Below are 15,737 nucleotides of genomic sequence, written 5' to 3'. Positions count from 1 at the left end.
GTTCGAACTCGATCAATTTCCCGATTCTTTTTCCATTCGATTTCATTTTTACATATGTAGAAACAAAATATTCTTGGTTGTATCACTCATTTCAAGGCACCCTACACGACTTATATGTATCAAGATGGTTGGAAATTTTTGTGCACATTTTATTTGGTTCACCCTTGAAAATCGTTTTAATTGCATTTCTATAATCGTTCTTATTTTATCATTATATTTGTGTTAAAAATGCAGCGTCGTATTAACGTTTGACTCTGTTAACCCTCTCACGATTACGAATTATTGCGCTTCCATTGCTATCGTAGTTCGCTTCTGTTACTTCTAATTTTTAGCTTCATGCTTGAAACAAATTTTCCAATTAAAAAGTGATCCAGCTAATCGGTTAACTCCGCTTGTAACAATATTGAATTTTGAAATGTTCAAAAAATGCTTAATATGTTAACGTTAATGCATTAAAATTTGTCTACCGTATTATTCGTTTATGAATTGGAACTGTTCTCAGCGGCAAAACGCAAAATATCCCAATATCAAAATGTAAGAACCACTCACTTATGTAATACAAGCAGTTCAACATTTATTTCGCTACTTCATTAACAATAATCTTAAAATGCGCACGCATCTGTTATGTAACTGGTAACATAAAAGGATAATTTCAAGTAATCGTAATATAATATTCGATGAAAGTTTGCAATGAAAAACAACAGATCTATTGTACTTTTGTTATTACTTACTCTCGTCGCAATCCAGCTAGCGAATGATTCTAAATTAAATTCTTAGCAAACGTATACGATAAAAGTATTTCCTACACGGCCCTGAGGAAGAAGGTATAAAAGAATGAAACTTGGTATGTAAGTTTTAAAATAAGAAGGTGCAAAGTAAATTGTATGTCTTTGTAAGACGAACGATCATAAAGGAAAATTTTAATACGTTTCATCCGCCTTTAAAGGTACTGCTCTCAAAACTTCCTTTACGTACGTTATTGTTCGATTCACCAGGCAAACGAGGTTCCTATGTAAAAATAAAGTATTCGAAGCAAAGTTGCTTTCTCCGTTGTTCGTTTCGATGCTTCTTGAATTTTATATTTAAGCAAAATCTTCTCTACCTTTTTCTCTATATCGAATGTACAGAGCGCAACAGATCGTATTCGTTCTTCCGCGAGAACGATATATTTGTTAATTGAACACATTGGCAAGCTGAAGAGATGTATGGAGAATTTGTTGCGTGAAAAATACGAAATCGAATGCCTGGAGAATCGATGACAAGAAAAGGACAAGGAAGGGGGAGGGGCTCCCAAAGAGCAGGCGCACTTACTTTCAGTTGTATGATGGTCTGCGCTGAGATATTATGCCCTTGCTCCTGAAGTCCCTAGAAGTAGGTCAACACTACGGGTAAAAACCAAATCGCTACCAGACGAAAACATAGGGGTAACGGGGGTGAGTAGGAAAACCTAAAATGGATTTTTTGGGATATCTCGTTTTCTCATTGCTCTTCCGTATCCAAGACATGCCCAGAGATATACCTAAATACTGTAACTTAAAGTAAATACCATTACCAACCAAAAACCAAATACGACAAAATGCGAGGATCGCTCTTTCAAGTGGAAGAATAAGCGCTTCGATATAAAGCGATGAAATGTATCGAGAAACGAAATACGATTTCGCGACGCACCAAATGGAAAAAGTTGTTTGTTGTATCTCGCGACCTAAATATAAAAGTATATATTTTCCGATATTAAAATTCTGCAAACTTTGCGTATGCCAATAATTCCGTGACACATCGTATATTGCTCAAGCATTTTCTACTTTGCTCGGTGAGAGCTATAAATCGCTAAAATCTCAGGCTCTTTTCTTCATCAACCAGCGTCAAGTAACATACAGCAATCTCCGAGTAACAGCAAAACCCCATTCTTACGTTCGAAACAACTTCTCCCTTGGTGGTATGTATATCTGTACGCTGTACTACCGAAGTAGTAATTCAAGAAAAAGAAACAAACGAAAGAAGAAACAGACGCGAAACGAGGCGCTTTTCTTCCACGTAAAAGTGTCGTCGTCGCACTTTAAACCAACGAGTGAACGCTACACCGAAAGCACCGCACGAGGCAACGACTAGAAATAGGATTGCGTCTAGGAGCGAGGACAGAAAATTCGACGGAGATAGATTTCAAACGTGGCGACGAAGTACAAGGTCTGGTAAGAAGGTAGGTTCGTGGACACGGTGAGATGGGTCGAGGACGATGGAGCGAACATGGAGGAGAACGGTAGATGGAACAGTGAGAAAGAGGCAGAGAAGAAGAAACAGAAGAGGTTACAAGAAGCGGGAGTAGCGACGACGAGAAGAGATTTCTGAACCGCAACACGAGCCGTGTTGCCTTCCGAAGAGGCCGGTTACCTTCAGAGCGACGATTTCCGCATAGCCAAGCGTCCCGCCGCGGAGCGTCGTCACCGACCTCTTTAACCCTAATCCCTGTGCATTGACCCGTAGGCGGAAAGATGGTTTATATTGTTAATCTGTATCATCGAAGATCGATACGTTGACGAGAAAGAAAAAAAAAAGAAAGAAAGTGTACGTCACAGCTCGCGCCACGGAGCCATCGAGAGTCCTCTTTAACGATCTTTCGAATCGGGACGTTAACGACTTTCTAACGAGTATTTCTTTTAGTCATCGATATCGATTCATTTTTTAACAGATCGTTCACTATAACTGCATTATATTTTTTCTTGTCTTTCGCTGCATTACACGCGGGTATGGTTCGATAATCCGACATTTTTGGTAATCCGCTATTGACGAAGTCCCGAGTCTGTCGGATTAACGAAACTCTCTTGTACGTGGTTATGTAATTTAAAAGTTACGAGGCGTTAGAGAAAGAGAGAGAGAGAGAGTAAACGACTGCTGGATTTTAGTTTTAATAGATCATGGGAGAAAAATAATCGCTTTGTATGCAAATAGTAATTTTGTGGGTAAATACATATGTAGGATTTAATTTCCTGTAATCAATTTCAGCTCTCTGTACTCGCGTCCTCGATTAAGATCCTTGATTCGCACTTTTCATTGTTTATCGAATATCGAAATAAAAAATCCAATAAAGAGCATCGAAACACATTGCGTGGACTCTTGATCGCAACGTGGCAAATTATCAGCGAGAATCGATACGAGTCGTATTCGGCACTTTGAATCGAGAACGTAGGCTTCGGGTCTTTGATCCTCTCGTTCCTTAATCGTACAATTATAGAATTACAAATCAATCTTATTTGCAAACGATTCTTACATATTTCTAAATCTAATCATTTATTTGTACTTGTCACATGATAGACAGAGAAATTACAGACATATTATATCTGTGGTAGTTAAATAATTTAGGAATGAAAGGGTTAGATATATAAACGTATGCCTGTATATTATGCCAGTACCGGCTGCTAAACATTACCAAATGCCAATTATAGTTAAGAACGAAGCCGTTGTTCTCGATCGTCGAGCTAACGAGAAACATCGAGATTCACTGTCCACAAGTTTATGTAACATTTCTGGCGGAAATTACCTTGATGTACGAGTACGTGTAAAACGTTGTTCCAATCGAAAAACTTGCTTTCAAAAACATTATTTTTGCGAGGTCATTCTACTTCAAATTTAATTAACAATTAAAGAAAGTACACGTAAGGAATGTCGTAAAACAGTCCGCTAATACAGAAACAAGATTCGATGGATTTAATCGTATCGTTCGCGATAAGAAACGTATGCCGTAATTTTTATGTCGTCTTGATTTTTTCTCGAGTTCGACTCTGCAGAATACCGGAACGAAATAAGAAACGCGAACTTCTATTATTCGGCCATTTTGCTAATTAAATAATGTGCCTTTCGCTCATTCGTTATGGATGAGACTTCGTTATTCCCGACGTAATACAAACTCACATTAATCAGAAATAGCGAAAGCAGGAACAGTGAGAATTGAGAATCTTGTTTCGTCCTAGTGGAGGATGAACATTCCCTATTTCTCGCTAGTATACGTATGTGTACGACTTTAACGTTATTTAATATGGACATTCGTAAAAAGAACATCGGACACAACACAACAAAACAACAAATATCTCTTTATAAAAGCAACGCAATCTGTGTCGTATGTAATCAACGATACTACAAGTCACCAACAGAAATAAACGAATATTTTCCGATTGAAACATGTCTCTTTTAGTATGCATATCACGAGGTGTGTAAATAAATTGTGCAGTCTCTGTCGAGGAAAATACATCGTTTACCCTTCGAATCGTTTCGATCCAAGCTCCGCGTATTCCTCTCATTTTCTTGCGTTAGAACTGTTACCGGTAGAAAATTTTCACGAGATTGGTTTCTAAAGAACGGGAAACGGGTAAGGAAGATCGAAAAAGAAACGATGTACTTTCGCGTTACACGTACGTCGTTTACTAGCTGCGTAATGCGCTCTCGTGCTGTTTCTCTAGACTCTAGATAACGTAGCTAGATACCTTTACTGCGGAAAAGACGTCAAAGCCCGGACTTCCCAGTTCGCCTTTCTGTCCTTTTTCTCCGGGTCGTCCCTGAAAACGAAACATACCACATTGTATTTGATGGAAAAATAACGTTGTGCCATACCGAGACTGGAAACAAAACCATCGTCCGTTTCCACGAGTTTCGAAAACGTTTGTTTCGAATTTAGCCAACTGACTTTTATATCGTACCACCGTGAACACTCGAACGCTGTTTCTTCGCGAAACCACCAGCATTCGTTCGTGGTTGATTTCGTTGTTAGACGAATTATTTATTCTCAAAATAACGTATAATAGCGTAAAAAATATCCAATCGGGTAAATTCTACAGGTTTCTTTATTCGTCGTAACGAATCATCGTTTGAAATTCAGCTCACAAATGTATTTGGCTGCGGACTTTTACACGTCATTCTGCGTTGTTTTTTCACTTAAATGCGTTTAATTGTTTCACTGATAGCGAAATTGCATATAATTGCTTTTATGCCAGTTATTTTTTTAGGAAGAAAATGCGGCGTAATATTTTAATGGCTTTGACATTTTTTAAGCTCTGGTTTACGATATATTTGCATATAAATCGTAAATTTAACGTATGAAGCTTGTCGCGTGAAACGGGTTAATTAAGAGTTCCCATTTAATTGGCCTTTTGTGCAAAAAAATGTTACTTTCACACCGTGAAATTTGAATTGTGGAGATCCGTACTTCAATTAGAAGAGCGTATTCACGTAATTCATAATAGCGTGATCTACTTTCCTTCGAGTTTCTTAAGCTCCATGTTATTATTTATTAACATAAACGAACGCGTAAAACTAATTAAAGTACTCAAATAATATTTATCACGTTTGAGGAAGTTTGTCGATTAAAAGGTAAATCAGGCTAAAGAAAGAATAAAATCACCAGCACCGAGTATCACGACTAAAAGTTTTTTAGCGGTATCCACTGCCGTAGTGGTCGCGGAGGTAACTTCTAATAATATTAACCCACTATTTTATGGTTTCTTCAAACAATTGCTTCGTATTCTAGATTTGAGGAAATCGATCGACTCCGACTGTCTAAAGAAACAGACCGCGTGGCGAACTAAAATGACGTATATCCAAAGCCCACTTTAAGGAGTTTAAGTTTAAGAAACCGACATCGATGAAACTCGAAGTAACATTTCGCTTCTTGGCAACAACTGCAATTTAAGAGATATCACTGTCAGGTATTCCGAATAAAATTTCGGATAATCGTTGATTCACTGCGATGCATTAAGAATGCTTTCGGATGGAACGCGACCGGGCAGCATCGTACGTAAGAGACCAGTTCTCGCGTGTAAGCCGATCGAAATTCTTTCAACCAGACCACCATCGACAGAACAAATATCGCGTGATATTTGCAATGCACTCATACCCTCGTACCTTCCATCCTCGTTTTCCTCTTTTCCTATCTATGCGTGCCTGTACATCCGTTCGTATTACCCGCCTACCAATTCACGTTTCACTCGTTTCGTTTGCTCTACGACAAAATGCACGTATAACACGTGTTTCGTACTGTTTTTGGAACGAGATGTTTCAAGTATTTACGATTACATGCCACGTATACGTCACGTTTCGAGAAACAACGATATTCTAACGATATTCTTACTATTAACTATTAACTCAAAAGTCTGTCTTTGATTCGATGAAATTTCTATTGGTTTTTTCATCGAACGAACATAGTAGAAAGTTTACTAGCAAATACATTTCAATTCAGAATTTAAAATCTACATTTCTTAATAACAAAAAAAAACCGGTTTCCTTTCCCTATCAATTACGAAAATATCTTTGGCAGTATTTTAATTTAGAACTTCAGTTACTGGAATTCGTTTTACACGCGCATACGAATTAACGTATTCGCGAATAATCTTTCAACGCAGTACATTTTTCTCCTGTTTACGTTTCACGTATCAAACCGATTATTTGTTTTTCCGAAATTCCAGTACGACCAGTTTAGTACACGTTTTAACATATTTGTAATTGCGAGCAACGTCGTTCCTCCTTTTTCTCGAATGCAAATTCGTTCCGTAACTGAATTTTAATATTATCAATCAACTCCGATATTCCAACAATTCTGCCCGAATGCATCATTTATTTCCTCCTGTCATTGTTCTTAAAAATACACTTCCTGAAATAACGTCCGTGTAAACGATTTGGATTAGAAGATGTACGTTACACCTTGTAGGTACAACGCTCTCGTATCAAGTTGCCATTCGCGTTAGAATTCGAGTCGGGAATAATTTATTCGTCCGTACACATATTTGTATTGAATCAGCCAACAATAAACAGCGCGATTTAATCTGCAATTATATCTGCAACGTGTACAATTAACACAGAGTGCGTTACTCCTACTACCAATTATTGGCTATTAACGTCTCTTAGTTTAACCACCGATAATTCTACTATCTTCTTTTTCCATATATAATCTATTATCTCGCTAACTGTAAAGTCACCTACTCGAAGGTATGCTAGGTACATAATTATCACGTTATCGAACTGTAATTTTCTCCATAGCGAAGAAAAAACGTATTTACAGAGTCTATATTCTTATATAGGATCCAATTAAGGAAAATACAAATATCGTATCTGCAATTCATTAACACTTATCGTATTATCCGATTTGAACAAAATAATGTTTGATTGATATTTAAACACATAAGGATGAATTAATATTTGTACAGTAACGTCGAACACTTTTGCATATCGTACGTATTATTTTATATATTTTTGCATGTACTCGTGTATATATATACACTCTGTATCCTACTGCTCTTAAGTTATGTTAATTAGATCAAACCCAATAAAAAAATCATCTACTGCAAAAGCTACACTAAAATAAGTAGGTTATTCGTGCACTTACCGGCTCACCTTTTGGTCCATCTAACCCAATAGGTCCCTGAAAGAACACGCTAGTAAGTTTGAATAGTCGATCGAATGGCGAAGAAAGATGAAAAATCAAAAGGCTGCTGGCACCTTTCGAAAAATAAAATCATTCCTTGCGATATAATGTACGTATGCGAGCATACGACAGATAGAAGGAACATCGAGTGTTGTAGAACATCGAAATGCTTTCAGATACGACGTTTATTTTACGACACCTAGGATTCCATATATCTATTAAAATTATATTATACCAGCACATTTCGATGTGCTTCTATAGGGATAGTGGACGTAATTTCAATTCACAAATACAATAATTTTGTAATTTTCATTTAGAAGATACAGGAAACCACGCGTTTTATGGTTCCTTTATCATCGTATTCGTATCCACGTCGACGATACACGTCGTCACTTTTCACATAACAAACTGACATTCCAAAAATCGCGTACCTCTGTAATTTTTTTTTTTTTTTTTTTTTGGTTTACTTCAAACAAACTGCTATTTTTTCACACAGAACTTTTACTTCGGTCGACGTTACGGCGAAACGTCATATCTGAAAGCAAATGTCAAACTTCAATTTCACGATCAGTATATGTATGGGCGTAAAAAATTGAGACTGTGGAGAAAAGTGTAAAAAAGGGTATTGCTCAAAAATTTAGGAAAAAAGCGCAAATTTAACGAACAAAAGATCACAGAGACGAGAGAGTGAGAGAGAGAAAGAGAGAGAGAGAGAGATAAACAAAAAGGCTACATGAAACACATTAATTCAAAATATGATTTAGTTGGTGTTACGTGCATACGTGAAAGACGGTAAATGGAGTATACAAAAGGCGACACGAAAGAGAGAGAAAGAGCGAAAGAGAAAAAGAAAAAAAAAGAAAGCAGACAGACAAAGTGATAGAAGAATGGAAAGAAAATAAAAAATAATATACCGGAAAACCGTTCTTGCCCGGCGTCCCGGCCACACCCTGTAAGAAGGGGTATAAAAAATTAAAAACTCGTTTACAGGGGACAAGGGTTAAGTGCTCTCGCGTTCATGCAAAAAGCAATTTATTCCGCTGACCAATCGTGTCCGCGGTTATCGTGATGTACATAATGTTAAGGGCCATACTACACCGATAATTATTCCAACCAATTAGATATTCTCATGGCGGCCAACTACCACACGAGTATGTACTTTGGTTATCAAAACTTCGGCCGATCGCGGGTCAACTTCGGTGACACGCTTGCTATACCGGTCTTTCGTGCAACGATCAATAACTTCATCCACACGATGAAACATAACACTTCGAGTGAATTTCGTTTAAACTGATTTTTCTCCATTACTCCAACGATCCTCGACGTTATCCGCTAATAAATAGTTCCAGCAATTTCAAAAAAAAAAAAAAAAACAGGAACAACCTTCTTGCTTTCCAAACCAATATATCTTCTCACTCGTGGACTAATCGTTCTTTTTTTGGATCTTTAATCTTCGGCTAATCTTTTTTCCCTATCGATACAACGACCACTCTCTTAACGAGTAGTAAAATATTGGCGAAATATATCTCTGTCACGTGCTGCATATTTATTCAAAGTGCAAAAAATTGGAAATAAAAATTCCGTCGCAGCGAGAATATTTTTCTAAACGATTGCCCGCTGACAAAAATAACCGCCAAATATTTGACGATCTTGACGAAAAGCGACATTCATTGTCCAACTTTTTTAACTTTATGGTGTTCAAAACCTTAATATAATTAAACGTCGAGTGTCGCGTTCCTTTGTAACAGGAATGAAGGATGCGTACGTTCGTCGAAAAATGCCTTCGTACATACAGTGTGTGCCAGCAGTTATGAATTCGAGGAGACTACGAATATGTATCGTTAGCAAACTACGTCATGCTTTTCCGCTGCACTCTAAAAACACGCACACTCCACGTGCGATCACGACGGGTGCGCTACGGGAAAATAAGGACAAAAAAAAAAGGGGGGGGGGGATTGAAGCGAACGGAGGAACGGATCTACTCACCTGCGGGCCTGGTTCCCCGGGGTCACCTTTTTTCCCTTTTTTCCCCCTTTTTCCAGGAGGACCTGGCTCACCGGGAGGACCTATAACAGGAACAAACAATAAATCGATACCTCGCGACGCACTTGAACGAAAAAGCAGCAGGGCGAGGACAGGAGGGTAGAAATGAGTTTTCGGCGCTGCGAGCGAAACGTGGTCCCGTGAAAGACCCGACAACGACGGCGACCACGTTAACGACGGCCACGCAAAGACCCAAAGGGGGATAAAAAGGCAGGCCGTCTCTCTTCCCGATCGAACTCGAAACGAAGTTACTTGCCCGCTCCACGTCCCGCGTTAAGGATATTTTCGAAAATTCTCGTCAACGTGTCGTACACGGTTATGCAACACGCAATCAATCGATCCTCGGGGCTACGTGCGCAATTTCGACGAACGTTTTAGGTTTCTGTCGCTGCGTCTGTCGGGTAATAAGGTTTTCCGTAACCGCATTCCCGTGTAAAGCGTTCCATAATGCGCGATAGATACAGTGTCGCTGAGAAATTGTATCTACCGGATTTCCATCGTTTTTCCATTATGGTACGGAAATCGTTTTCTTTTCGTTACTTCCCTCGCCGTTTATCTCGCTACTTTGTTACTTCAATAAATAGTTCTTTTATTTTACAATACGAAGAACTTTAAGCACTGATTACGGATAAAACTACGACGAGTTAAAATAGCGAAAATCCAACATTCTTCGCAATTATCGATGCGATTGAATCTCAAAACGGTGAAACGGGAAAAGGGCGAGAAACGTGGTCGATCGGGAATTCAACTTTTATTTATCTTCTCTATTAGGAGAACGTCGTACGCGTTATCCTAATTTCCGACAGGAAGCAGGGAACGTTCTCTCGTGGAATAATCGAATCCACGTATATTCTCGGACTGTTTCCACTAGTTCGGACATTTGCTCAAAGTCGGAACGTTTTGCTCTTCTTTCGTTCGTCGATTTGCACGTGATGGGCGATGATATTCCGAACACGACCACCAAGAAAACGAAACGGAACGAACGCAACGGGGTTGGGCACGAGAACAAAAACAAAAGGGGGAGAATAGGGTGGAGGTTGGAATGAACGATATTAGTCGGGCGTGAACTAACTTTTCGTGAAGTTTTTTACAATCCAGGACACGAATATAAATCTCCACGCCAGCTGACGAGAACCAGAGATGAAATAAGAAACGTGCTAACAAGGAAAGTTCGAGGGTCGATATCGGCAGATATTGAGGAAACTTGAAAATAATTCCCCGGCGAGGTCGAGATCTACGAAAAAAGACTCGTCAAACATTTTCTGCTAGCAACACAGTTTTATCGCGCTGTAAATATAGCGTATAAATAGATTTTAAGGAAAAAGCACAGTAACGACGTTGATCCGAGTCATATGTCGAGTTGTGATTCGTAGGAAGCCGATAAATTTTGCAAAGAACCGCTGGTTTTTTTGAAACAGTAGTTATCATATCACGACATTTTAGAGATTTTTATATTATCGAACGAAAGAATTGTTTTTATTAGTTTTCGATGATCGTGGTATTGAAATGGTAAATTATGTAAGTGGCAAAAAATAAAGTGCGGCTTTTGTAGTGTGAAAGAACGTAAATTCTAGCTATCATTTATTCTCCCTCTAAATCTGTAGAGGTTGCGACCGTCGAGAGTCAATAGCATTCGAATGATAAATGCCGCAAATAAAAAAATTAAGAGAAACGCGATTTGCAGTTCTATCGGAAATCTTCGTTTCTGACACATACGCCGTTTACCATTTCAACCCTTTAATTAATATCTACGCGTCGCGTTGGTACGAAATCACTCTCTAATCCCAGTTAAGCTGGCTAAAAAACAGCCGTGTATCATAGCTGCTACGTTCGCTCGGATTTATTTCTCACCAGCAGCTGTTCGTGCTTTTATCATCGTTATTCCCGACAAGTACAACCTTTAAGTATTTCCTTCTTTCCTCTCTCTCTCTTTCAAAAAAAAAAAAAAAGAAGAAAAAAAGAGACAAGAACAAGAAAAAGGAAGAAGTAAAAAGAGAAAAGAAAATAAAGGCAAAAGAAGAAGTTAAAAAGGGAGATGATATGTCGGCGCGCGGAACACATCCACCTATCATAGGATTATCATCAACGCAGAGAGGGCAATGAAGACATCTGTTTCATACTCTCTGCTATTACGAACATGGTAGAGCAACGGGAGAAATAAGAAGACCGCGAAAGCGCAAGACGACAGGGATTTTAAGCTAGGGAATAGCAGAGGGTGGAACAAGGACAAAAAGATGGAGTAAGTAGCTTGTGACGCAGATGACACAACTAAGAGAGTCAAGGCAATCCGATCGCTGTACTCGAAGAGAAATGAACTAAGCTAAACTAATTGAAAGAGGTAAAAAAAGAAGAATATAAAAGGTCCAATCGTATATCGACTATTTTTCTTCCTTTTCTCTATATATGCCGTTCGCGATGGTTGCTCCCATTCCCTTTCTCAAACGTTCCTTTACCTATGTATCTCGGCTCTGGCTAGTTCTTGATGTAGCCAGAAGTTTTCTTCTCCTTAGAGTTCTCGTCAAACCACAAATGACGAGCAGAAGCACAAAGTGTACTCTCCGTGAATTCCGGCAAGTAACGAGGAAAGTTGTAGGAAAAAGGGGAACAGTCAAGGGGAACAGCCTTGATCGTTCTTCTCCTCTATGTACATATATGTATGTATGTATATTAGAAGTATTCCGAGTTTCTCCGTTCGCCGTGTGCTCGCTTTTGTGCGACTACTATTTCCGGTTTAAAGATCGTGCTTTACGAAGAAGACGGATCGGTCTCCACGGTGCAAGTGGGACGAGTAGTGTGTCCGGAGCGGTAGTCCGAGTCTACGGGGGATACTAGAAGGAAAAACATAGGTGGGTTAAGTGAGTCGGAGGAGGACGAAAAGGAGGAAGAAACCTTGTAGTCTAGACGCGACGAAAATACTCGTCCCGCTTGGAGGTGTGCAATAAAACTGCGCTTTGCACCTCCGTTTTGCTCGGCTGGGACGGTTGTTCCCGTAGGAACGTTTCTCGCGGTAGGGGAACTCGGCCGACCCCTCGGTGAAAGTCTTTCGCGCGAATAAGAACGAGATTAACGCGACGCTTTGGCAACGTTCCGAGGGCAAGGGACTAAGACGAGCAGGCAGTCGCTCCACCAACTTAACGACACTTCGCTTTCGTTTACAGAATAGCTTCAGGCGACCGGAAAATGAGCGACCGATACAAAGAACCTTTTACGGCCAGATATCCGACCATGCTTTTGGGAAACGAACGGTCTGGCATATTGATCGTTACTCACTTACCACGAAATTAGCCTTATTTCCTTATTACTCGTCTCGCGGGTTCGCCAATCTCTTCTACGACTGGCTACCGCCTTTACGTTTCAGACTCAAGTTTCGCGTGTAACCAAAGCGTCTTCTCCAATATGTCTGATATTTCCGATACGAAATTCAACCAGTAACGGTTATCTTATTTGTTGTTTACTAACTAGATGAAATCTACTATTAAGTATCGTATCTTAAGTCGTACGAACACCTCGAGAAACAGCATCCTCTCGCTTTCCCTCTCGTATTTGTTTTCGCATTAAGTGGTTTTTCACATTTCAGAGAACAACGGTATTTTTAAATGTAAAGCTTGCAGTTCAATTTTCAAAATACAAAAAGGTAATCCACAACACGGATGATCCGATTTCGGCGAATTGAGATTCTGCTACAGTGCATTCTATAACTCTAACGAGTATTCGATGCGAAATTGAATAGAAATGTTTATTTCATAAAGTAACGTTGTTCGAGTTTCTAAAGCGTTATAGCTCGTTCTATGCACGATTATAATTAAAAGAACGTGGTTTATGAAATAATTTCCTCGTTAGCGATATTATATTCTATGGCTTAATTTAATGCAGTACTTTTTCACTTGTACGTCGCGATAGATTTTTTTTACTTTTTCGTTTTTTAGCTCTCAAGTGGCATCTTCGCGCTTTGAAAATTTGTACAATCGACCAAATTCCAGTAGGCTTTTATCTTACTCAACCAAAGGTGTTCCGTTGAAAAGAAAAAAAATGACAAATGTTTGTAAATTTATTTGTAGAGTATACGCGAGTATAAACATTCGTCTCTGTGGTTAAATTTACGACTTTAACGAGAGTTTATCGCAGAATTGTGTTTTTGCACTAAAATAGTGTAATATTCGTTTTACCATGGAGAAAGAAAAGTTGGAAAAATCTATAGAGCAAACAGAATCGTATTTCACGTTTGCTTCAAAATTGTCCCGGAAGTGCAACTGCCGTTTTTCATTGGACGAATCGATAGTCTAGCATTTTTGTTTAATATATCGTCAGTCGAATATTCGTTGTCTAATTGCAGTTTTACGCGTCCGCGTTCATTGAAATTTGATAAATATCGTACTTTATTAAACTACCTGCGAAATATACGAGAGTTTTATATATTACCTTTTATTCACTTCCAATATGTTTAATTAAAATTATACTACTCGTCAAATTGCAAAACTGTAATTCATTCCTGAAATTCTTGTAATTGATCATTTTAACGGTGATAATACATCCTCAATGAACGTGCAATATTTATCGGATACTCATTGAATACTTACAATATAACTAAGTGATTAATGGCTAAATCGATTGGATATTCATAAAATGGCTAAATGATTAACGATTAACCCGATTAATATTTGAGAGAGAGAGAGAGAGAGAGAGAGAGAGAGGAGAGAATATTTGAGAATATTTAAAAATATATAGAAAGTGTTTTGTGCGTACTGTTGTTTATCTTGTGGACACTGTATGAATTTCCAAGCGTTTATAAATACGTATAATGATAGTACACAACGTGTGTTAATATTTGGAAGCAAACAGGTTTTTCTATTAATGTTTAACTTCACAGTAGAAATTTTTCATTGCAACGAAATTTTATTTAACGCTCGAGTAAACCAACTCCTGTCGATCGAATCAACTTATTTGAACGTGAATTTCTATTACATAAACTTCGATTACATACAATATGAACTATCTGTCTCTCGACGAACGACAAGAAAAATACAGTTCTACCAAACCTACAATTTTCTTCGACGAAAGATTTTATCGCCCCTTACCATCTTGTCACCAATTTGTCTCGTTCAATGATTCCAAACTATCAACGGATCTCTTGTCCAGCACTCGTATATATACCTTGCCTTACATGAATGAAAACAGGACGAAATTGAGAATCACTGAAGCCGATAGTCCGAGAGGCAAACGGAGTGCACGAAAGCAAACGGAGGGGTGGCAGAAGGTAAGACGGGGCAAAGGAAAGCGGAGCAGAAGGCAAGGTAGAAGCTGAGGACCTCACATGTTGCGGCCGCGGGCCAGTACGGTTATACCAGGCCCAGCTCCGATTCCCGCCCCGGTAGTTTCCCATGATTGAGATACGTAATCGGTATTCCCTGACGTATCTTCCATGCTCACCGTTCTCAACGGTGTTTCACGCTCCCGCACAGAGACGATGCTCCTTTCTTTCCCTTCCTGTCACTGTCTCTCTCTCTCTCTCTCTCTCTCTCTCTCTCCCTTCTTTTCAATTCCCGTTCGTTCGTGCACGCACGCTTGCTGCCAGTCCCTTTCTCTAAATCACGCTTGCGTTCTGACACGAATATGCCTACGAAGGAAGGGAACCACCGGTTATGGAAGGACGTAAGCGATTCGCAAGCCTTTTCGAGATCGTGTCGATACCTTTCAATTTCGAACTTGCCGAGCGTTCTTTAAATAATTAGTCGGGCGGATTTAATGCATATTTTTATTTGGTAGGTATGTTCGTGACGGTGCATGACGCTGGAGTTAAGTTAGTGAACTGTTAGAATTAACCGCGAGATGGATTCGAATGTCAGTGTGCTGAAGCTGCATTTGATAAATGAGAGGCGAGTCTAAGTATATATCGTTGTAAACACATGTACGAGTTGAGCTTGATGAAGTTACGTTAAATTAATCATTGATCCGTTAACGCGTGAAATAAAAACCGTAAGTATAGTGCGGTAACTTTTGTCTGACAAAGGGTAAAATTTTGAATTTCGTTCGACGATCGAACAGTTAGGTTCTGATCGTTTCTTTTTTTTTTTATAAATGTCCTGATACACGTAAGGATGTGTATTGTCGGATAAAGTACCAACTGTGTGAAAATACACATTGCCTTGAAATTCACTGTAATTCTGATCGTTTCTCGAATTTCATTACGAAGAAGAAGGTAGCAACTTCCCGAAAGATCCAATAAAATCGGTAATACTTAAATCCTCCTCTTCCTTTTGACCCAATAAAGCGCAATCGACTTCGATCCTTC

General features: G+C 39.0%; 1 protein-coding gene across 19 annotated transcripts in view; it reads right to left on the bottom strand.

Moving 5' to 3' along the window:
• LOC117230390 (collagen alpha chain CG42342) overlaps window positions 1-15,737 on the bottom strand; it is a 119,873-nt gene that overhangs the window by 25,841 nt on the left and 78,295 nt on the right. For 11 of the 19 annotated variants that reach the window (XM_033487777.1, XM_033487776.1, XM_033487787.1 and 8 more), the window contains exons 2-7: window positions 9,392-9,471; window positions 8,320-8,355; window positions 7,367-7,402; window positions 4,476-4,547; window positions 2,389-2,475; window positions 1,312-1,365 (exon numbers count right to left, since the gene is read on the bottom strand). In XM_033487777.1, coding sequence (XP_033343668.1) covers window positions 1,312-1,365; window positions 2,389-2,475; window positions 4,476-4,547; window positions 7,367-7,402; window positions 8,320-8,355; window positions 9,392-9,471 — 365 coding nt within the window. The remainder of the gene's footprint in view (window positions 1-1,311; window positions 1,366-2,388; window positions 2,476-4,475; window positions 4,548-7,366; window positions 7,403-8,319; window positions 8,356-9,391; window positions 9,472-15,737) is intronic. The other 8 variants (XM_033487792.1, XM_033487784.1, XM_033487775.1 and 5 more) reach the window with 7 other exon arrangements.

Source organism: Bombus vosnesenskii, unplaced genomic scaffold, assembly GCF_011952255.1.
Source record: "Bombus vosnesenskii isolate JDL3184/JDL3185 unplaced genomic scaffold, Bvos_JDL3184-5_v1.1 scf7180000013267, whole genome shotgun sequence".
Taxonomy (NCBI): Eukaryota; Metazoa; Arthropoda; class Insecta; order Hymenoptera; family Apidae; genus Bombus; species Bombus vosnesenskii.
The sequence above is the reverse complement of the archived record's forward strand: the minus strand, read 5'-3'. Positions and strand labels throughout refer to the sequence as shown.